The sequence below is a fragment of the Cydia amplana genome, chromosome Z (assembly GCF_948474715.1).
Source record: "Cydia amplana chromosome Z, ilCydAmpl1.1, whole genome shotgun sequence".
NCBI classification, from domain to species: domain Eukaryota; kingdom Metazoa; phylum Arthropoda; class Insecta; order Lepidoptera; family Tortricidae; genus Cydia; species Cydia amplana.
Genome location: NC_086096.1, coordinates 32,827,505 through 32,851,209, shown reverse-complemented (window position 1 = coordinate 32,851,209; position 23,705 = coordinate 32,827,505). Strand labels below are relative to the sequence as shown.

General features: G+C 42.4%; 1 protein-coding gene across 5 annotated transcripts; it reads right to left on the bottom strand.

Annotated features, from left to right (window-relative positions):
- Positions 1–392: 392 nt before the first annotated feature.
- Positions 393–23,705, bottom strand: LOC134661080 (protein PRRC2C-like). 5 transcript variants are annotated; one of them, XM_063516985.1, is made up of 15 exons: positions 23,523–23,705; positions 22,868–23,030; positions 21,593–21,738; positions 21,046–21,106; positions 13,611–13,782; positions 12,340–12,467; positions 11,734–12,002; positions 10,642–11,595; positions 7,207–10,510; positions 6,933–7,074; positions 6,301–6,590; positions 5,116–5,289; positions 3,693–3,881; positions 1,933–2,155; positions 393–1,380 (listed from the first exon to the last, which is right to left on the bottom strand). In XM_063516985.1, the coding sequence occupies exons 2-15, from the start codon at positions 22,979–22,981 to the stop codon at positions 1,268–1,270; spliced, it is 6,279 nt and encodes a 2,092-aa protein (XP_063373055.1). In that variant the 5' UTR covers positions 22,982–23,030; positions 23,523–23,705; the 3' UTR covers positions 393–1,267. The 5 variants fall into 5 exon arrangements, with proteins under 5 accessions (XP_063373055.1, XP_063373057.1, XP_063373056.1 ...); XM_063516987.1 differs by having other exon boundaries at positions 1,966–2,155; XM_063516986.1 differs by having other exon boundaries at positions 5,116–5,286.

The window sequence follows — 23,705 nt, the reverse complement described above, 5'->3', positions numbered from 1 at the left end:
AATTCAATTTAGAGTTACTACAAATTTTACACATACAATTCGAATTTCAAGTAGTCAGTATCAAATACAAAAGCCGCCAAAATGTTCAGATCCGTCGGGAATCGGGGCTGCGCGTCAACGCGCAGGACAGGTAATCTCCCAAGTATTTAAACAGCTTGACTGCCCTCTACTTTATGACTTTATGTCTACTAGCGCCAGGAATACAAACAATAATTGAACTTAATATTATAAATTAATGTAGCAATTTTAATGACTACGAAAATACTTAATGTTGGCGTGGATTGGACAGTTAGCATTGAAATTACGCTAGTAACTCCATTATTGTTCGTATAGGTAATGAGCGCCAACCAAAAACCGTCTGTTAAAAGTTCATTCAAAGACAACATACAATCATATTTACGTACATTTTTTATGGAGATCAGTGCTTGCTACGTTACCTACATAAGACCTAATGAAAACTCTAAGTATAATAATAATAGGTATTGCACAGATATCATAACGATCGAGTATTTATGTCATACGCAATGACAAGATCGTATACGGTTTAGATGTGATGGAATTTATAGCGAATCAATCAATCAATCTATGTAAGTTATCGTATAAATAAAATAGGTCATGATTGTTGGATGTTATGATGTTAACCGCCATTTACAATTCTTTGACATCAGACAGAGTGTGCGGTCGATATAGGTATCAATATATAGACAGTTTGATGAGAAATGAAATAGCTGCATTTTGAGGATTTCTGATACAGATATTTTAAGTAACTAATATTACACGGTAAAAGCAAGCAAGGTGAAGTTCATGCTTGTAATTAAAACCATAGCATCTAGTTTGCTATAAATGATATTAACACTATATTTATTATATATTTTAAAGAAATCAATTAAAAGTAGTAATTCTAGAAACTACTTTGCGATCAATAATTACAATTATTAATCATAATATCCAGTTCACACATAACATAAGTGTGAACAATCTACGAGTGAACTCAGTATTATGTCGTAAAGTAATACTTGTCGTCGCAGCCTGTTTCAGCCGGACTGGACAATGCAATAAATTCATTAAAATAAAATAATGTAAATAATTAAAATAATAACAGTGTATGCATGCATTGAGATTTGTATGAAAAATAAAATCGCCTGCCAGTGTTTGCACCTCACATAATCTTAATCTTGGATAATTTACGTTTAACTTATAATACCGAAGTAGTCGGTCAGCGTGTTGCTTGTTTGGGTAGAGGCGGGCGGAGCGGCGCGGCGCGCGTTCACTCGGCCTTCGCCTCGGCGGGCTGCGCCTCCGCGGGCGGCGCGTCCGCCTCCTCGGGCGCCGCGGCCGGCGACCCGCCCTCCGGGGGCCGCTCCATCACGCCGCCGCCATCTGTACCCACATTATACTGTGTATAATACACATAAGCTGCCTGCTTTTACCTTCATTCAAGTTTCGCATAAGTTACATCCACACATTGACATAGTTATATGTACAAATATATAAAAGTATTTCAGTAATCAAATATTTAGCTGACGCATGTAATTAAAACTCCAAATGGTTCAGTAAGGAAAGTAGTAAGATTCAAATAAAAAACAGTTTTCCTAGGGTTTTTACATGGAAGGGTTATTGATGCATGGTAACAACCGATTTCATAGCAGTCATTTGGTACACATTAATCGCGTATTAATATTTTTTTCAAAAATAGAACAATTGACCTGAACGTCTTAAGATTCCATCCCATATACGAGGTGTAACACCACCTACTGAAAACCAAGATTGAATCAAAAAGGAGCGCAACTTTATGTAATGTTATTTTTTTTTACCACGCGCGATCTTAAAAATGTTACATAAATGAAGGAAGGAAAGAATTGTTCAAAAATGTCAGTAGTCAATGTTACACGTCGTATACGCCACAGGACTCACGAGTACTTTTCAGCGTACATATGTATGGTAGTTGTTGAAGTGGATACTGACTGCGCTGGTGGTGGTGGTAGTAGAGGTTGTGGCGCGGCGGTGCGTGGTGCGGGCGCGCGGGCGCGGGCGGCGCGCGGTACATCGGCATAGCGGGCGCGTGCGGCCGCTGGATGGGCGCGGGGTAGCGCGGTGCCGCCAGCCCGCCGCGCGGCATGCCGCCGCCGCACCGCCCGTTGTTGCCACCGCCCATCTGAAACAATACCCACATGGAAATAAGCTACAACTTACTTAACTGTCATTCAATAGAACTTGCTATGTAAACAAACCGCCATACTAAAATTGACACTGAATGTCAATTTACTAGTAACTTTTGTTTACATAATTAGCAAGTTCTATTGAATGACACTTTATCAGGGGGTGAATCAACTACTTTTGGTCACTTCTTGCCATGGTTATGTTCCCCTTGGACACTGTTTTATCGCCCTAGTTTTATGCCACTTCACTACACTTTATAAAACAAAGTCCCCCGTCGCGTCTATCCGTTTGTGTGTGTGTGTATGTATGTTCGCAACAAACTCAAAAACTTCTGAACGAATTTTCATGCGGTTTTCACCTATCAATAGTGATTCTTGAGGAAGGTTTAAGTGTATAATTTGTTCAGGTTTTTTGTAACCCGTGCGAAACCTGGCGGGTCGCTAGTAAATTAAATAATCATGTATTTTTCTGGTAGTTACAACTGTTTCACAATCACAATCTACCAAGCATGTTTAGCACAACGAACTATAGAACTATAGGTAACTATAGAAATCTGACTAGATCTCATATGACCCCAAGTACAATACATGCACTCAACTGTAAAGCGCACAATTGCCACAAGAAGCGCTGGTGGCCTAGCGGTAAGAGCGTGCGACTTTCAATCCGGAGGTCGCGGGTTCGAACCCCAACTCGTACCAATGAATTTTTCGGACAAATATGTACGAAATATCATTTGATATTTACCCAATACGGGCCTAGTTTACCCTCTGGGTTGGAAAGTCAGATGGCAGTCGCTTTCGTAAAAACTAGTGCCCACGCCAATTACTCCGATTAGTTGCCATGCGGACCCCAGACTCCCATGAGCCGCGGCAAAATGCCGGGACAACGCGAGGAAGATGAACTGTAAAGCGCACAGTTTTACGTCAAATATTGTAATGCCGCGAAATATGCTAGCCAATTAAAACTTTTATTAATAATAGCGAGCACTTGGGTAATATTGAAAGCTGCGAGCGGGGTTTACTTATGAAGACGGGATAACTGTCGATGGTATGTGTCAGATAAGCGTCAGTCTTAAAAACCGTTTTCGCCAAACATGTACTGAAGTTCGAACTAAGTATATTATATTAAGACAACTGCACCGAAGACCCGGTTCTTAACTTCAGCTATTTCATACTTTCATAAGTGGTCAACCCTCAACCCGCATTCATTTTGCAAAAAGATGTCAACTTAAAATATTGACGCTTAAAGTTGACATTTTATTAAAAAATAATGTAACACTGTTTTGCTAAACAGCATCCAATCGTCAGATATATCGGAGCGGCCGAGGTGCTCACAAATATCTGAAAACGCACTCTATCGCCTTGACAATAGAAGCGTGTTCAGATATTTGTGAGCACCTCGGCCGCTCCGATATATATGAGCAGAATAACAACAAGAAATTGCAACGCATGTAGGTACAGCGAGCTGCAAAGTGCATGGACACTTTATGGATGAAATCTATTGTGATGTGATGCTATGATATTGCATCTAACCTGCTGCTGATGTTGCTGATGCTGTTGGTGCTGCGGGTGCTGCGGGTGCTGTTGGTGCTGCGGGTGCTGCGGGTGTTGCTGGTGCTGCTGGTGCTGCGGGTGGTGCTGGTGCGGCGTGTGCGCGGGCGGCGGGTGCGGCGGCGGCGCGTGATACTTGTGCTGCGGCGGCGAGTGCGGCGGCTTTTGTACCTACACAACCACGCATAGAGTATTCACACAAAGTCATTCTAGTATGTCTTGTTCAAAAGACAACTTATTCTGATGACGGTTAAACATAAAAAACAGTACGTATTCAAGTATGTACGAGTTTGTAGCATGACAAATACCAACGTTTCCGTGAAAACACGATGGTAAAGGATTATGCACTACATTTGTACACAGAGAATTCACTACAGGCTGTTTGGTAGGTTTGTAAGTTTTTATAAAAACCAATTAAGTGTTAGTTTGCAAAATAACACTTGGTTTTCTAAAACCTTTTTAAATCTTTTTAAATTAAAATTGTACCTACACAACCACAACACAACATGGACACTAGTATTTTTCAAACTCGATGGGTAGGATGACCGGTATCATCTCCATATAATTTTTCTTATACCTTTAAACGAGCAATTGTTGTATATTTATTTATATATATATATATCAGGGATTTCGGAAACGGCTCTAACGATTTCAATGAAATTTGCTATATGGGGATTTTCGGGGGCGAAAAATCGATCTAGCTAGGGGTTATCTCTAGGGAAACGCGCATTTTTGCGTTTTTATGTTATACGAGCTTTGCTCGGTCTCCCAGATATTAACCTAAAAACGCCAAATCTAGCAAAATTTTAATGACAGATGTTATCCTACCCATTGAGTTTGAAAAATACTATAGTGGCAGTAGTGGCCACAACTTGTCAATGACGGTGTAACTCGTGCTTAATACATTGCGGAGAGAGTTGATGCGTTGCTGAGGTTTGTATTTTCGTTTTTTAGTAAAAATTAAAATCAACATATCTAGTTCGGGTTCCGTGGTCCATTAGGAACCCTTATAGTTTCGCCATATCCGTCCGCGGCTTTACTCCGTGTGCTCAAAAGCTGCAATTTGGCATTGATACATAAATCATGGAAGAAAAATAAAACCTAAAAGATAAATTAGGGTACCTCCCAGACAAAATGGTATCGGGCATCGTTGGATAGGTCTTTCAAAACGAATTTTAAGGAAAGAACTCTAACAACCATTTTTTTTAATGAATATGTATTTTCGAAAATAATCGATCCCAATTGTCAAGTAATGCAAAATAATTATAATAAAAAAAAGATCCAATATACAAAATTGATTTACAGTTACAGTTTTCCTCTAATTTTCATTTTCTTATTGAGTGCTATATATTGCACACAACTGTATGTATAATGTGCCAAAAATAGGTATGGTGTGTAGACTCACGTTGGGCTTGGCTTGCTTGCCCTGCGGCGTGGGCGAGGCGGGCTCGCAGAGCGGCGCGAAGCCGTTGGCGTGCTCGTGAAGCGGGCTCTTGAGCTGCTGCGGCGGCGGGCGCTGCTGCGCGGCCGCGGGCGGCGGCGCGAACTGTTGCTGTAGCGGGGCGCGGAACTGTTGCTGCTGTGTCAACAATGGTTTCTTTTTGTTACTTTGTCCAGTAACTAATTATAATCCGATAAATATATCCACAGAGTTCAGCCATTAACAAAAATATAAGCCCATATCGTTTGTTAGTAATACAATAAAATTACGGCTCGATTAGACGGTGCGAGAACTCGCATGCGAGTTTCATTACATTGCGTGATTTGATCGGTCGGCTGAATTGATGTAACGACAATGGTCCGCAGGGTAACTAAAATCGTATACGAGTTCGCGCGCCGTCTATATCAGCCCTTAATATTCTTAATGCTGCCAAGTTTTTTGATATGCCAATATACAAATAATTAACAAAAATATATAACCGACATACAAAACTTAAGAATTTCGTCTTTATATTCAATATATTAAAAACGGTCACTCACGTATTTTAAGTCGTATTTGTCGTGTTTTAAGTTGTACGTTTTTAATATATTCAATATGTCTGTTTCACAGAAGTTTTGTTATTAAAATTTTATCTTTACCGAAACATGAAATATCAGCTGTTCAACTTAGCAAGGATGCTTACTATGATGTAAGAAACCTATCAAATATTTAGACTTATGTCCTCTCGATTGCCGAGCTGATTTTAGAAAATAGTATAACGAAGAATTAGATATATGATAATTCTAAAAAGGTAACACTTAAAAAAGCCGCTGGAGCATTTGTGTTCAATCTCAGACATAGAGAGCGGTATTAAATTATACAACGGGACTTAATCGCGTATCTAAGTTTTAAGATTTACCTGCGACGACGTTCAAGCGGATAAACAAGACCAAGTGCGGGTAGTTCGAGAAACTCGTGCGGTTAGACGATGCTGATGTCAACTTAAGCCAGTCTTCTCCGAGACCACGGGGACAACGCCGTCCTCGAAACGTCGGAGGTAAATCTCAAAACTTAGATACGCGATTAAGTCCCGTTGTACAATTTAATAATGTGTAAAAATCGTGAAAGTTTAAATCAGTGTTATAGAGAGCGGTGTTGTGAATAAGTTACCTGCATCTGCTGGACGGCTGCTGCGACCTGCAGTTGGTTCGACAAGAACTGTGAGCTGAAAGCCCCCGACTGCGCGGGCTGCGTGAACTGCAGCGGGTACGTGGGCGCCGGCGCGGCGGGCGGCTGGTACGGCGAGTAGTACGAGCTCGCGGGCGGCGCGGGCCGCGGCATGAGGCCCTGCAGCGAGTACGACGCGTCGCCGACCGGCCCGGAGTAGCCTAAGTATTGCTGCTGGTAGGTATTCACTCCGCCCACGCCGCCGACGCCACCGACGCCGCCACCTTTGCTACCTGAGAGGTTTGTATTGTGGCAACTTTAAAATCATACATAAATCATTGCAGATTTACAGAAGTGAAAACCGGTCGCAACGACACCGAAGAACTTTGTACTTTTGATCTGTTACGAGTAAACAAACTAGTGCAATTTTTAAGACTACGTACCAAAAAGGCAAAAATGAACCCTTCTGCTGCGCCTCTGTTCAACTACAATTTTACGTTAGATTTTCTAAAGATTTTAAACTGTATAGGCAATTTTTTCATTGTAGGCAGTATTTTAACAATGTCAAATGTCGAGTTTATCACTGTTGAGACTGAAAGTGCAGTAATTAATTGGCTTGATCATACCGAACATACCTATGGCGCCGATCTGTTGCGTAGAGGGCTTGACGGAGGCAGACATGAGCGAGTTGGAAGTGCTGGAGATGAGCACCGTGCTGGGGCTGTTGCCGAGCTGGCCGGACTGGCCGAACGCCGCGCCGCCGCCCGCTGCTGCCGCCTGTACACAAACACATGTCTCATATTTACACATTTTTACACAAAGAAGTGAGTCTGATATATAAGCTGTATTTTTTATTCAGATACACGTAAGCTATACATTTCACCAATTATAACTATAAGTTTAACTTACCATGCGGTACTGATTAGGAAGGCTCTGGAACATGTCAGGCGGAGGTTGATAGTTGTAAGGTGCCGCGGAGCCGGCACCGTACGGCGTCCCGGGGAAGCCTCCGAACTGGCCCCGGCTCTGGTCGAGGAAGGCCCCGTACAGCCCGCCCTGCTGCGGCAGCTGCTGCGACGAACCCAGCAGTTGCTGCGACGAATTAAACAGCACCGCGGGCGGCGACGGCACCGACAGCCCGCCGTATCCTCCTTGGTATCCCATGTGGTTGTAGTGCTGCGGGGGCGGGGACTGCAGCTGTTGCGTCGGTTTAACCTTGCACACGTTCGGGGGAGCACCCGTTTCCGTATTGCCCTCCTCGAAACCTGCAAACTGCAGTTCTTCAGTCCCTTCGGCCACCGCAGACATCTCCCATACTTTCTTGACGCTGGCGATTTTTAAATTGAGATCCGCAGCCAACGGCGAAATTGTGTTTGAAGTGCTCATGTGCGTTCCACGCGGCAAGCCTAGCGCAGATTTGGCCGACTTATCCTCAGTCAATTGACCGAGATCCGAATCGAAAGCGAAATCTAATTTCATATCGGACGAATCCTCGGCTTTCTGAGTCGTGTCGAACGACATCGGCAAGCCCAGAGTGCTCTCGCCGTCATTCACCGGTCTATCTGATATTAATTCTTGAATAGAACGCGGCGGCGGTCTCACGTCCCCATTGAATGATAGCGCTCGGGCGTCAACTTCCGTAGGCATTTCCTCGCCTTGCGGTTGCGGCTTGGCAGTATTTGCACTAGGTTGATATTTCTGTTTGAGAGCCTCGGCGGGTGGAGCAGTCTTGTAGTTAGTATTTTCAAATATAATAGTTTCCACAGGCGGCGTGGTCCCGTCAAGAACCCCAGTCTTATCAGTGGCGAGGGACGGAGCGACAGCAGGCCCCACGGGCGCCGGCTTGATCTCGGCGGGAGCGTCGCCTGGCGTGCTACGCTGACTCGGTGTACCAGACTTGTTATCGATCGGCTCGGAGGGTTCTTCAACATTACCCCGCAGAGTTTGCGAAATAGGCTTATCCCAAGCGTTAACTGCGGGCGGCGGAGGGGCCGCACCCGTGTCTGGTCCAAATGCGGTCACCAAGCCCATTTGCTGCTTCTGTCTCTGCTTCACAAAACGCGGTGCCAAGTTAGCCTGTCGCGTTCGATCGTACTGCGGCCCGGTCTTACCAGACACGGGGGCGGAACCTCTTGCGTTAGACTTATCGTTAGTATTCCTAGTAGTCGATCCATTTCGGCCACCGCCCTGGTTTGAGTGAGATCTAGGCTGTTTGGCAATGTTCTGAATTTCTTCTTTTACAGTAGGTCCTCTAGTGTCCTTTGAATTTTTCTTATTACGCACCTCCTGGAAACCGTCGTCCGCGACCTCATCTTCTTTCTTAACAACAGTTATCTTAAGATCAGTCATAGCCTCCGTAATATCACCAGTTTTATTATCTACTAGAGCATCTTTCTTGCCCGGCTGTGAGTTGCGGCCGTTGTTTTGGCGGTTTCCGGATGCCTGGTTGCGCCCTTGCCCTTTGAGGGCCTGGCTCGACATTCGACCGCCAACGGATCTTCGACGGCCGCTGGATCCTCCTCCTTCGGAATGTTCAGACGTCGTTTCCCAATTTTCATCTTCACCACTAAGCGGACCCGGCCCGGTTCCCTTCGGGCGGCGGTCTCGGCCCCTGCCGAGAGAGGAGCCGGTGCGAGGCTTGTTGCCAGGTTTCCCCTTGTCGTCCAGAGGCGCATTCTCTTTTACTTCGTCCATATCCTTAACGGCGCGATTTGCCTGACTAAACGGACTTTTGGTATTCGGCGGCCCATAGCCAGTGACCCTTTTAGCGGGCGCTGGCGGCCGCGTGGTACCCTGGAAGCCGCCTCGCCCCCGTCGAGAAGGCTGGCCTCGAGGCGCAAAGGGCTCACGATTTTCCATATTATCCATGTGAGGAGGTTGGTCAACATGTAGAGGGCGATTAGGATCGTCGATTCTGTCAGGTTTCTTCATGCCCCTCGGGCTGCGCGGTGCGCGGCGCCGCTCCTTCCGCTCGGCGTTGGGCGTGCCGTCAGTGGAGCCGTCCGACTCGCTGGCTCGGTTATTGGAGTGCGAGCTGCGGTGCGAGCGTCTCCCGCGGGACTCGCGCTGTCCCCAGCCTCGGTACACGCCGACTCCACCTCCGTACCCTCTTCCTTTCTTTTCTGAACCGGAGCCACTAGATTTCCTTTCAATAGGTTCTTTACTTGGAATTTTATTAAACGCCTCAGTAAACCTTTCGTGTCTTTTGTCATCAACATTGCGCTTTTGAGAGTCTGTCCCGCTGTGAAGAGATTCTACGGAGTGTGCCTCGTTAGGCTTGGGCACCGTGGGGGCTGCAGGATCCGTACTCGACTTGGAACAGATTGATTCAGATTCTGAGAGCTCCTTCTCCGACTTTTGCGGCGTAAATATTGGTTTCACGTTCATCGCCATTGGATCAGATGTAGGCGAATTTTGTAAATGCGGGTTGGTTAGAGGTTCTAGGAGACTTTTACTTATAGACACATTCGAAGTCTTAGACACTTGGGCGTCCGTAAAGGACTGAGAATGACTTAGAGAGGTGACAGGTTGGGTTTGAGGTTGAACATTTGTAAAAGAATTAGCTTGAGATGGTTGATTATGAGAGAAGTTTTGTACCGCAATACCGTGATTCTTGTTTTGACCTTGAGCGGAGAATGGAGCCATGTTTGTTTGAGCTGCTGTCTGTTGTAGGGGAGGTCCTGCGCTGAGTGGTAGTGACTGACGTTTGGGTTCCTCCTCTTTAAGAACAGGATCTTTAGGCTTCTGTTCATTCTCACTGGAATGTCCAATTTTCTCAGCGGGAGATTTTGACGAAAAGCTAGCGTGTTCTTCTTGCGAGGCCTCGGCCCAGGAAGTTTTACCAAAGTCTCTCTCGGATGATTCGCGCTGAGAATTAGACGCAGGCGAATTACGTACATCAGTGGTAGGCGCGTGGGAAGACGAGTCAGATGAAAAAGCTTCCGTTATTCCAATGCTCTTTCGTTCAAAAACTTCTGACAGTTTGTCAGCGGCGGAAGGCTTGCTGATTTGTTCCGTGGATCGTTCCACAGATTTCCGATCGGATTCGCTTCTCCTGTCTTTATGATCGCCATAGTCTTTATAGGACTCCTTGGAGTTGGATCTGTCCAATTCACGGCCCACTTTCTCATAATCCTGCATTTCTGATCGCCAGTGTTGACCAGATCCTTCTTTGCTGTCCCTTCTAAACTCATCTTCGCGGTCCGAGTAATCCCTGAAATAAGACAAACGTAAAGATGAACTTTCAAACGGAAATGTTACCTTATCTATGGAGTGTGAAATTTCTGTAGGAATTGTGTCGACCATAGAAACATTTATTCAGAAAGATTCCAAAAAAGCAAGTACCTGGAATAGGAACGGCGGCCATTATGCGGCGCATGGCGGGGAGCGTTGTAGGACGGTGGCTCCTGGCGGCGCGGCGCCTGCTTACCGGAGAACGCCCAGCCCTTGTGCTGCTCGTCCTGCTGTCTGTTTTGCTGTTGTTTCAGGAATCGAGGCGGAATATTTTGTTGGAAAGTCTTGGAAAACGCGGGATTGTTCTGATCATGTTGGCGTCCGTAGTCTCTGTCGCGGAAGTCCCGGTCGCGATCCCTTTCCCGGTCCCCTCGGTCGCGATCGCCACGTTCACCGCGCTCCCGGTCCCTGTTGTCTGTGCGCTCTCGCTCCCGGTCAAATCGATCGCGATCTGTGCGCTCTCTATTATCGTTGCGGTCCCTGTCGCGGTTGTCCGCTCTCTCCTTCTCGCCATCTTGGCGCTCTCTGTTATCCATGCGACCTCGGTTGTCTCGGTTTTCTCCGCGATCGCGAGTGTCCATGCGCTCGCGGTCTCGGTCCCTGTTGTCGAACCGTTCTCTGTTATCCATGCGATCTCTGTCGCGGTTATCGACACGCTCCTTGTCCCGGGTGTCGCGAATTTCGTTATTAACTTTATCCCTATTGTCGACGCGGTCCCTGTTGTCGGTCCGCTCCCTGTCTCGGTTATCAGTCCTTTCTTTGTCCCTAGGGTCGGGCTCGCGGTCCCTGCTGTCCTTGGTAGGCGGCGGCGGCGCGCCCGAGTCGGACATCTGCCGCCTCTGCTCCTCGGCTTTGCGCTGCCGCGCCCGCGCCACCGCCTGAGCGATCTCGTTGCTTTGCTTCTGTCGCCGCTCCGCCCACAATTGTTCCTCGTCACCCACTTCCTGTATTTTAGAATCTCCTACCCGATCCATATCAATAGCCGCTCTGTTGTGATTGTTTTTGTGGTTCCCCTTACCCGCGGAGGGCATCGAGGATTCTCCGTCGGAAAAATCCAATTTTTGACTGAAAGAAAACAAAATAATAATTAATTTGTGAAATTCGATCACTAATAGTGACCTAATTATAAATAGTATGAAAATTAGCGTAAACATGAACGAAGTGTCCAGGTTACATTCCTTTGGCGACAGGATCAAAACGTACTCATAATCGATGTCATCATGTTGCGCCCATCCGGCGTCGCGCGAGATGTCGTCGAGCGAGGATATCTGCTCCTCGCGCAGGATGGGGCGCGCAGTGAGCACCTCGACGGCGCGGGGCGTAGCGGGCGGGCGAGGGGCGGGCCGCGGCGCGCCGCCGCCGCCGCCGCCGCCACGGCTGTCGCGGAGCGCGCCCAGTGACCCCAACCCTAGCCCGCTGCCGCTGCTACCTTTTATCAGCTGCGGCGATAATGGAGAATTTGTACAATCCAACTATCAGACAATAGAGAAATATACACTGTAGTTTGACCATTAGTAGGACGTCACAAGCAAATATGATGGATATACCCACTTATAGCTTGAGAAGTGAATACCGTGTCCAGTTTTATTTAACTATCACTTGAGAAGTAAAATCTTACATTATCAGAAAAACTCGCAAGTAGCTGAACAGTCAATTTGTAGTCTGTTCTTGATAAGTTTTTCGAACCAGTTTGTATAATTCGTCATATCAAAACTGCTTATTATCATATTTTTAATTATTATTGTATTAGGACAATTCCCAAAAAAACTTAATTGTGTGGGTACTCCGATACAATACGGGAATACGTACGAATGAGGGCAGAATGGCACGGTAGTGGGGCGACTGTGCGGCCGCGTTGGGCACAGGGGCGGCGGGCGCGGGCGACGCGCCCTCGGGCCTCACGCCGGCGGTGCCACCGCACGTCCAGCTGCCTTCCGCTGCAACAGACAGAGACAATCAAATCACGTTAAACACTCACCCGAGGGTCACGGAACGCTTGTTTGTCGCTGACGCCGACCGCCATACGTTTATCTTAACCAATGAACGACCCGTCACGACGACGTTTTTCGACTTAAAATACGTGTGTGACCCGTTTTTAGGGTTCCGTAGCCAAATGGCAAAAAACGGAACCCTTATAGATTCGTCATGTCTGTCTGTCTGTCTGTCCGTCTGTCCGTCTGTCCGTCTGTCTGTCCGTCCGTATGTCACAGCCACTTTTCTCCGAAACTATAAGAACTATACTGTTGAAACTTGGTAAGTAGATGTATTCTGTGAACCGCATTAAGATTTTCACACAAAAATAGAAAAAAAACAATAAATTTTTGGGGTTCCCCATACTTCGAACTGAAACTCAAAAAATTTTTTTTCATCAAACCCATACGTGTGGGGTATCTATGGATAGGTCTTCAAAAATGATATTGAGGTTTCTAATATCATTTTTTTCTAAACTGAATAGTTTGCGCGAGAGACACTTCCAAAGTGGTAAAATGTGTGTCCCCCCCCCTGTAACTTCTAAAATAAGAGAATGATAAAACTAAAAAAAATATATGATGTACATTACCATGTAAACTTCCACCGAAAATTGGTTTGAACGAGATCTAGTAAGTAGTTTTTTTTTTATACGTCATAAATCGCCTAAATACGGAACCCTTCATGGGCGAGTCCGACTCGCACTTGGCCGCTTTTTTATATATTTAATATCATATGTAAACTTTAGTCAGGACACAAGTAAAATGTCTGTGATGTTGTGTGTTGTGATGTGCTATGATAGGGTAGCAGAGTGCAAAACAATTCTACTATCCGTATTCTGTCTCCACAATCAGATCAGCTCGATGGTATCAACGTTCCTATATTATAGTAGGCTAAAATTGACTTGCAAGAATTTATTACATGGTTAGTTACAAGTGAAGTTAGTACAACCTCTAGCCCCCCCCCCCCCCCCCACAACATCAAAAATTGCCAAGAAAAATGCAATATTGACATGTCAAAATAAAGATTCAAAATAGAAATAAGAGACCCATTTATAGGCCTCTGGGGGGCTAGGCTTAGGCTATTTATAGGCGTTAGTAAAAGGTACTCACTTTGTGGTCTGAGTTGCGGCTGCGGTGCCGCGTGTTCTGCGGAGCGGTGCGAGGGCTGAGCAGCAGCCTCGAGCGAGGGGAACTCTGTGCGCGAGTACGGCGCCGAGGGCGGCGGCAGCGGCACCCAGCCGCCGGGGGCGCCCGCAGCCGCACCGCTGGGAGGCGCGACAGTCTGCAGTACAACAAAAAGCTTGTTGTCAACAACAACGAGGCAATTCTAACAAACCGAAAGTCAACGAGGTCGCGTTGCTTGTCACAGTTCCTATAGCCACCTCCAGTCTCCATCATTAGATCAGGGGCTTTCTCAGGGGTCTCAGATTTAGTATGTAAAATTATGCAAGCTTGTATTTTATTATAGGCCTCAGCCAGCTCCATGATACAATAATATTTCATTGCCCCCAACTTAAGCGTGTGAAGTTTCAGCTCGATCAAATAAGGGGAAGTAGGTCTTATTTAGCTTGCAAGATTTGCTTACATACCGACAACAGGCGAAACAAAATAAAGGCTAGTTTTACATCAAGCAGATACGTCTGCGAGCGATACTACAAATTTTACGATACTGTAGAATCCTACCTTCACAAGCATGTTGGCTTAACAGAGACTGGCTGGCCGGAGATTATTGGGGCATTTTACTTTGCATTGAAATGAGATTTGCATTTGTTTTGATCCATTAAAGTCCATACAGAACGAGCTGCCTCCCAAGGAGATCGCGAAACAGCTCGGTCTGTGAAGAGTGAAGACGTAGACGCAGGTTCTTGCTCATCGAATGCATTTTAGCAGAACTAAATATTATGCAGTTCCATTATAAATTGCCACAGAAGCTCCTACTACCATTACAAGTCAGCAGTTTGTAGTTTGATATGACAGATTGTTGTATGTCGTTGAATGTTCGCGCCGACAGCATGTGTAACGTTGCATTTTAAATGCAAAATAAATTGCATGATACATTTGGTAGATAAAAACGCCATTAATCCTAGAAGCGCTACGTACGTACTATTATTTCGTACTTTGTTTGTATTTTCAAGCCTAGATACCTATAAACCTGCTAAATAAAGTTAAAAATAAATAAGTTCAAAAATGGATTTAGCAGGTTTATACTTTTAACCTATATCACAGATGCATTGATTGAGTATAGTGCCTAAAATCTAAGACAATTTCGTGCTTCGAATTTAACAGGTAAAAGAGATGGCGCTGTACAGCTCCATACATTTTGCGGAAACCTGATTGTCAAAAGTTTACGTTTAACAATTCAGTGACCGCAAAACAGATGGTAGGATCCTAATAGATGTGGTATACGCGTGCGTCCGTGAGGGACAAGACATACGCAATGCGACACTATGATTGGTAGAATTTATTTGTTGCCCTCCATAATCCATACTAATTTACGGTGGAGAACAACACTGCTACTACTACTGAAAGATACATATATAAGACTATCCCGTTCGGTCATTTGCCCCCACCCCTCATGCCTGATCCAGTTAAAATAGATTCATGCCGCAAAACATATGGCGCAGTACAACGCCATCTGTTTTATATAACAAGGGGCACGTTATTTTCTTAGACTTACCTCTCTATTGCAATCAATTCTCTTTTCTCAATTTAAATCAAAGTTGTTTTAAGATTTTGGGGATTTTTTCTCAGCTAAAATAAATGTAATAATATATTCTATTTTTTTTATCGTGTTATAGTACTATGTGTTACATATACAGAATCCAAAGCGTCACTGATTATTGAAAATGTATAATGTCTGTCAGCAGTAGTAGATGGCGCTGAAAGGCGAAACGGCCATATTTGTGGCCTATTGTAGCACAATGTCCGAAGTCTTACCGAGTCACTTATGTTTCAGTGGATGGACATCGTAATACATATTGTAGGATAACGTGGTTAATATCAATAACCCCCTCCACACTCGAGCGTGAATCGCGGCTTCGAACGCGAGTGTGGAGGGGCTTTAAAGCAATGATGACTACGTTACTTACCTATCGTTATGGCAAACTTCGATGTTAAAATGTTATAATGTACTTGTATATCCTTTATCCCATGTGATTAGAATAAGATGTAAATATCTATACATACTTACATGTTTTAGTCGTGACTGTAGTAATTAGTAGATCACCCTCCACGTGGCAAAAATGTACATTTTCGTGGGTGCAAATATTCATACCATTAAGGAATCTGTCAAGTGTCCAATAACTCGTCCCATAGCCGTCATACGTGTATGTCATTTATTTATTTACTAGCTCTTGCCCGCAACTTCGTCTGCGTGGAATTAGTTCCAGCAGTTAAAGTATATCGCCTGGATAAAATCTAATAGCAATAATTTTGAACATAATCTAATACCTTTAAACGAGCAATTCTTGTATATTTATTTATATATTTATTTATATATTTATTTATTTATTTATATATTTATTTATTTATTTATATGTATATATATTTCGGCGATCTCGGAAACGGCTCTAACGATTTCGATGAAATTTGGTATATGGGAGTTTTCGGGGGCAAAAAAATCGATCTAGCTAGGTCTTATCTCTGGGAAAACGCTAATTCTTGAGTTTTTATATGTTTACCGAGCAAAGCTCGGTCTCCCAAATATTATGCTTAATCGCTTACACCAATTAACAGGCAATTCATTAATTTTTTCATTTTCGCTTTCTTTAGGGACGACTTCCGACTTAAAACACACTTTCGCATTTATGATATTAGTATGGATATTACATTATTTAACCTTTATTGCACAAAAGACAACCTTACATTACAAAAGGCGGACTTAATGCCATGAGGCATTCTCTACCAGTCAACCTTTAGGCAAAGCATCTAAGTGCCTAAATACTGCACGAAGACGATAAATATATTAACTAGGTTCCGTTTTAGTAGAGTTCATTTATTTATTTTATCTACCTGTTTGTACCACCAACTTCATTTGTAGGGATCCGTACCCAAAGGGTAACAACGGGACGCTATTACTAAGACTCCACTGTCCGCCTGTCTGTCTGTCACCAGGCTGTATCTCATGAACCGTGATAGCTAGACACTTGAAATTTTCATAGATGATGTATTTATGTTGCCGCTACGCGCTATAACAACAAATACTCAAAACAAAATAAAATAAAAAAATAAGTATCCCATACAATACACGTGATTTTTTTGCCGTTTTTTGGGTAATGGTACGGAACCCTTTGTGCACGAGTCCGACCCGCATTTTGCCGGTTTTGTTAATTTACCTAAAAAAATGAAATATCTATACGACAATTTCAAAAACACCTACTGAAAACATATGCTTGATGAAAGTAGATAAAATATTAAATATTAAAAAGGTATTAAGTAAACTATTCATAGAAACATAAAATTACATTGTAGTATTTACGGTTAAAAGTGAACGACCTGACAATGACTTGAGGACAAAGACAAAGCAAATATGTATCTTTTACTATTTATTTGTTTTTAGAATATACAATAAAATGTTCGAGACTGGAAAGTATCAAGCATGTATAGTGTTGTACAATAGCAGCTGGTGTCACATACGGAAAAACAATTAACACATTCACTGACCCAACTGTTAACTGTCAACCTTAAGGCCTTTTAATAGAGGCTTGCGGTGACCCATATGTGGGGCACGGGACAGTGAACGTGTTAAAATACCCAAATCAGTACGGATATTAGGTCATTCTTGTCTACGTGACAGCGTCACTAAACGGTGTCCGTGACTTTCTGTCCCGCGGTGTTAAAAGTGACAGTTATTTTATCACGTGGATAAAACCATCCATAATACGCCGGCTGCTGTTTTTCGATAAATCAAGTAAGGCTTTTTGAAGTTTTCGAGCGCGATAAAGTGTTTGTCCAACTCCAGCGAAGTGCATAATAGCGACCGGCGCGCCGCGACGCCGACCTGCACTAACTGCGCACTTCGCAATAACATTCCATTACAGTCATGTCGGCATTACCGACCCGACCAACATTGCACATAGATAGCGAACTCAAGTGAAAGTAATAGTAATCAAATAGTCAACAACCATGCGCTCTAATATAACACCAACATAATAAAAGCATCAAGTGCAACAGAGACTGATGAATGTAGGTTAGGTCAGTTATTCATCGTAGCTCACACGGCGGGACATTCAGAAACGAATTGAAATCTACCTAGTTACGATGACAACTCCTGTAGATTGTGGGCGGGCATCGAAAACCGTGGGGAAAGCTGACAATAGCTACCAAGATACTTTGTTAGAAAAATAGGAGACTCAAACAGAAAAGATAGTCACGATCGATAACTTGGTGCGTGCGCATAGCGGCGTCGCCGAGAGAGCGTGCGCGCCATCTCGGCTGCCCATTGGCCCACTCAAATGATATCAACACTCGCGCGCTTAAGCAATAATAAAAACTTTCGCAAAGCTGGAAACTTAATGAAATTCAAAATGCCTCAAGGAGTCCACTACATGTTCTCTTAAATGGATCGGGTTTATATTAGCTTTAAAATATTTATCATATTCTAGAATATAATAGGTACTATATTCAGAAATTGCAAAGATTGAGGAAGGTCAATGCATTAAATTACCTATTCATTTACTATTTAGAAACTTAAATGAAGTATATTTAAAATGTATATGTAATTTACTAGACAGCAGATTGTAGCTTGTAAGTTATGATTTGGCGGGCGTCAGGCGCAGGCGACAAGGATGCGGTGTAATCGACTGTACCCAACCGGCCGTAATCAACCAGTTCCCGTTAACTACGGTAAAAGGTAACAACTCTAGGGAGTGTCCTTTGTTTTATACCATTTTGTTCTTATGGCATTATGAAACCCGTGTGTGACCTATTTCCAGAGATTTTAATTCTAACATGTTGTGTAGATATCGGTCGTAAAGTAATAAATCAAAATGTCTCAATATCTCAGATAAGGCTATTATAATAATAAATACACGATCTATAAAGAGTAAAAAAATCGCATTGCATGAATATCTTCAAATAGTATTTGCAATATTTTTTTAAATAAATGACAGATAATTAAAAAAAAATGGACAAACTGAAATTTATGTGAGAAACACTTTGGTGAAGATGTATACTTCTATGCACAGTCCTAAGGTCCTAACGTTAGAATGCCTTACATAAATACGTGTGTATCAAATTTTTTTATTGTACATGCATGTATCAAACTTACACCTTTATTCAAGTATGTAGTATCAAAATACTTTGTTACAGACAAATCAGATAATATAAATCCACGGCTTTAACTGTAGGTACCTACTGATTTAGCAACCTATACATTATGTTCATCTAACAAAGCTTAAACATTAAACAAGGAAACTACATCTAGCTTTCCCCACGCATTCACGTAAATGACCAACTGACCAGTAATGTTAACAGTGAAATATCATGACATGAAGATGGCATGACGATGGATCAAAAATTATTCCTTATGGTTGCCTTGGATGGTTGTTATCATCTATCGATTCATTTGTAACTCTTGCTCTAATATACTTGTTAATAAGTAACGGCCAATTCGGCTTACAAGAGACAACAGTAACACGGCAATGAATTAGGACGATTATTTGTACACGCCGCCTTGATGGAGTAAGATGCTATCTGTGCAGTGTGCAAGCGTCAGCGTCCCACGGTCCGAGCTGCTCCGGCGTCAAATTAGTCTCCGCAAGTGCAACGTGACACTGCGTTTCATGTATTCTGAATTAGATAGTCACAGTTTACACAGACACCCCATTATGAAGCGGTTACGAAGGCAGGCGTGGCTCACTCCGCGATTTCGTCGCTTTGCTACAGGTAGCTAAAAGTACATCCGTTCCACACCAATTTTGGTGGCTAGCCATAAGCCGCGAGTGGCGCTGTCGCCACCTAGCGGCCATATCTGTCCTGATCGTGACAGACGCGTTTTGTTAGAGAGTGAGTCTTCTGTACCTAGTACTATTATTTATTCTGTGACGAAGGGCGCTAGGTCACCACACATAGGTGCAATTCTACACGTAAAATTCGACGCCGCCTGCGTATATCCAAGTTGGATGCTGAACCCTTTATATCAGTTATTTTTAATTTACACGAGTACAGACTAAAAAAGCGGCCAAGTGCGAGTCGTACTCGCCCATGAAGGGTTCCGTATTTAGGGGATTTATGACGTATTTAAAAAAACTACTTACTAGATCTCGTTCAAACCAATTTTCGGTGGAAGTTTGCATGGTAATGTACATCATATATTTTTTTTAGTTTTATCAATCTCTTATTTTAGAAGATTCAGGGGGGGAGGGAACACACATTTTACCACTTTGGAAGTGTCTCTCGCGCAAACTATTCAGTTTAGAAAAAAATGATATTAGAAACCTCAATATCATTTTTGAAGACCTATCCATAGATACCCCACACGTATGGGTTTGATGAAAAATTTTTTTTTGAGTTTCAGTTCTAAGTATGAGGAACCCCCATAATTTATTGTTTTTTTTTCTATTTTTGTGTGAAAATCTTAATGCGGTTCACCGAATACATTTACTAAGTTTCAACACTATAGTTCTTATAGTTTCGGAAAAAAGTGGCTGTGACATACGGACGGACAGACGGACAGACGGACAGACAGACACACAGACAGACAGACATGACGAATCCATAAGGGTTCCGTTTTTTGCCATTTGGCTACGGAACCCTAAAAAGTAGACTCAACTGAATTAAGCGCACGCGCCCATACTTAAATATTATGGTAGCATCTGTGTATGCGTGACCGCGAAACGTTATTAGGCAGTTAGTTATGGTGATTTTTGGGTAAACTGGCACACAATTTTGAACACCACCATATATACCATAGATACCACCACCTCATGAGATTTAATTAAAATGTTGAAGAACAAATTCTATTTTAATTAAGGAGGAGGAAGCTCATTTTATTTTAATATTTGGGAAACCAAGCTATTCCGACCTTTTTAAAAAACGAAATTTATAAAACTCTCTCTCTCTCTGATACTAAAATTACGTTGGTGTAGTCATTTTCAACAAGGAGTTGAACAAAAAAGTGCATTTTGGTTAAATTACCGATGTCCCTTGATAAACTTATGTCAATACATAGTAAAAACTAGACAGTAATTTTAAGAATTTCAGTTTTGTTGATTTGTTTTAAGATGATTACTTATTGCTGTTCACAAAACAGTATGTCGATGACGTAAGGTTTCCATGCATAATACCTGAATTTATGAACTAACCCTACCCCACACAACTAAAAAAGATAAATTATTTAAAAAACCTGAAAGTGTAGACGAACTTCGAAGTTTACGGCCATATCCCAAAGTAGCTCTTTTCAATACCATCAGTGTAGTCCACTTAGAGGTCAAGCACGAGTGCAACCTCAGTATGAATGGCACACACCGCTTTAGCACCAAGTCAGGAGCGTACATAACATATGTAATATTTTTGGGAAATCCTAATATTAAAATAAATTTCTTACCGTAGTCTGAGTAGTGCATGTTGCTGGTGCAGGGGCAGTTGTGGCAGCAGTAGAGATGGCGCTGAAAACAAAGCTTTCATTTAAAGTCACCCTTTGTGAAATAACCTAGACTACTGAATGTTGTATGTGCCGTTGGCTCATTGGGTGGACGACATCCGGAAGATTGCGGGTCACTTCTGGATGAGATTAGCTCAAGTCCGGGACAAGTGGCGTACTAGAAGAGAGACCTATGCTCAGCAGTGGGCGATGATGATGATGAAAATGATGATTGAATGTTAACGGAATCACAGTACTAGGCTATTGGGTGAGAGCAATGGACTAATTACTGGGCTCTATTGAATAGGAAACTGAATTCATTCTAATCCAACACTATCCTTCAAACCATATTTCAAATTTAAATGACGTAAATTGTCTGAGAGCTGGTTCCTGCCACTTGTAGAGATAAATACATTAACTAAAGATTATTTCCTGAAATACATTAACATTCAGTCATTCGATTGTCTGTGTTTGGTATAACCAGACCTCATAAAGTGATAGTTATGCTTACTTAGTATTGGGATCTTGTCCAGTTTCAGTTTTCAAAGAAGGTAAGTTGGCAGGTGGACGCCGGGCTGAGGGTACTTTTCCGAGACTTTGCATTCCATGTTTACGGCTTAGTTGAGATTTCACAGATGACGGTTCAGAGCTCTCGTTCTGAAAAGATTACAAAATTTTGATACATAGTCTACATTTCAGTAACAATATGGATTATGTTCCTGTGCTACTATTAAATTTTACTAGGCTTTACTTCAACATTATCCTTTTTTCATAAACAATTAACTTACTAAAAATAAATTTGTAGTGGAAGAAATTAAATAATATATGAAAAATAAAAAAGGTACAATGCCAGATCAAAGCTTTGTTGGAGGTATCAATTATAGTTTATCTGTAATAAAATAGGAAGAACTTTATTTTATACCATATTTCCGATTTTGTACTTCTTTGTACAGACCAAAGATACTTATAAGGTATATTTTCCCCAATAAATTATTCTTTCAGGTTTCCATGACACACACCTTACTTCAACATAACTTCCAGCAACTACCACTAACAAACTGAAGGTCAATTTATTCAGTTTAGAGATTCTGTTCCTCTCTATTGCACAATTTGTATTGAAAGTAGGAAATGGCCTCCAAATCTGACACAATGGCAACTGAGCAGTCACTCAGTCAGCTCTTCATAGTGTATAATACTGAAGAAAATTCAACTATTGATGCTCTTAATCTGTTTTTGAACTATAAAGTACTATGCCATACATCTTACTTCAAGAAACAAATGAGCTGTTCAACCTATTGGCTATGTTTAGAAAATCTATGAATTAGGAGTGTAGAATAATGAATATTAAACATCATTATTACAATGAGTAACAAGCTTACATTTTGTTGAGCAATGTACTGTATCAATTCTATGAGTAACAATGAGAACAGTAGTTCCTTGCTTACACAGGTAAAGTAAACATAACCATTTATGAAAGCTGCACCTGGTAAATTAAAATCAGCATAAAGAAAAGATTTTTACTTCTAAAGTATTAGTCAAGATTCCGTTTTCAAAGAAAAGGTAGTCACATATTATAAAGGGATCACTGACCCATCATTCAATTCAGTTTGTCATTATGTGATGGTTGGTATGTGTAGATCTGGTTTAAGCCATTATTGTTACTTTCAGACAGTAACATGAATCACACACAACTAAATCTTAAAACACCATGTAGTCAACCATAATTAGTCATTACAAATTAGCAGAGTTACCCAGTTGCTCTATGCAAAAAAGTAGTATTACTTACTTTGTTGGTACAGTACAAGCTATTGATGTCCAACTTTTGATACTTTTGCTTGCCGGACGTCGGCTTGCTCTGCGCCGAAGTGCCTCCGCCGCCCGGCGTCGAGAGTGCAGACATGCTGCGATATACACACCATCAGGAGGTCACCCTCGCAACTGACCACCAACTGCAACCAACGCAACTCACCACTATACACCAAATTAGTTAGTCACTCGAATAACAGTAAAACAAATTCCGCTAATCTACGGTCGTAAAGATACAATTTTAAAAACTACAAGTTACAATTACTCAGGCTTTTGTCTATAGTTGCACTACGTTAAAACGATTTACTCTAACAAAGTAGACACCGTTTTAAAGAAGCCACAGATCACAGGAACAGAAATCACTTTCACAGCACTGATAGGACAATAAATTGGAGCCCTGCCCTTCGAGGTCTTTATTGACGTGTTACATCCGTACAACGAATGCTGGATCGATCACTTTTAGTTTTTATATTCTAGACACAATCTTGCCAATAAGTCGAGAAATAATCTCCATTGCGGATATGAAGAATCTAGCTCGTAATAACGGTACTAGACAAGACTGAAGCAGAAGAACGGTAAATAACAAACTAATTTCCAAAAATTCATGTAACAACAAAAGCAAAATAGAAATGTACCTTGGTCCGTTATACCTGATATCACAATATTAATAATATATAAGCTCAATTGCTAATGTCTTATAGGAGATTACTTTGGATTTTTAATATAATCTACCCTACCGAAACTTATATCACTTTATTTTTAAGATGGCGTCTCTAAAAGACGATCTCCTTTCAATCAATAGAGTGACGTCACAAAGA

Coding starts and splice junctions, on each gene's coding strand:
- LOC134661080 (XM_063516985.1), bottom strand. CDS start 22,981: ATGTCTGCACTCTCGACGCCGGGCGGCGGAGGCACTTCGGCGCAGAGC. Junction 12,003..12,339: donor GTGCCATTCTGCCCTCATTC/GTACGTATTCCC, acceptor ATTGTCTGATAG/TTGGATTGTACAAATTCTCC. Junction 3,882..5,115: donor GCAAGCAAGCCAAGCCCAAC/GTGAGTCTACAC, acceptor GTGGTTGTGTAG/GTACAAAAGCCGCCGCACTC.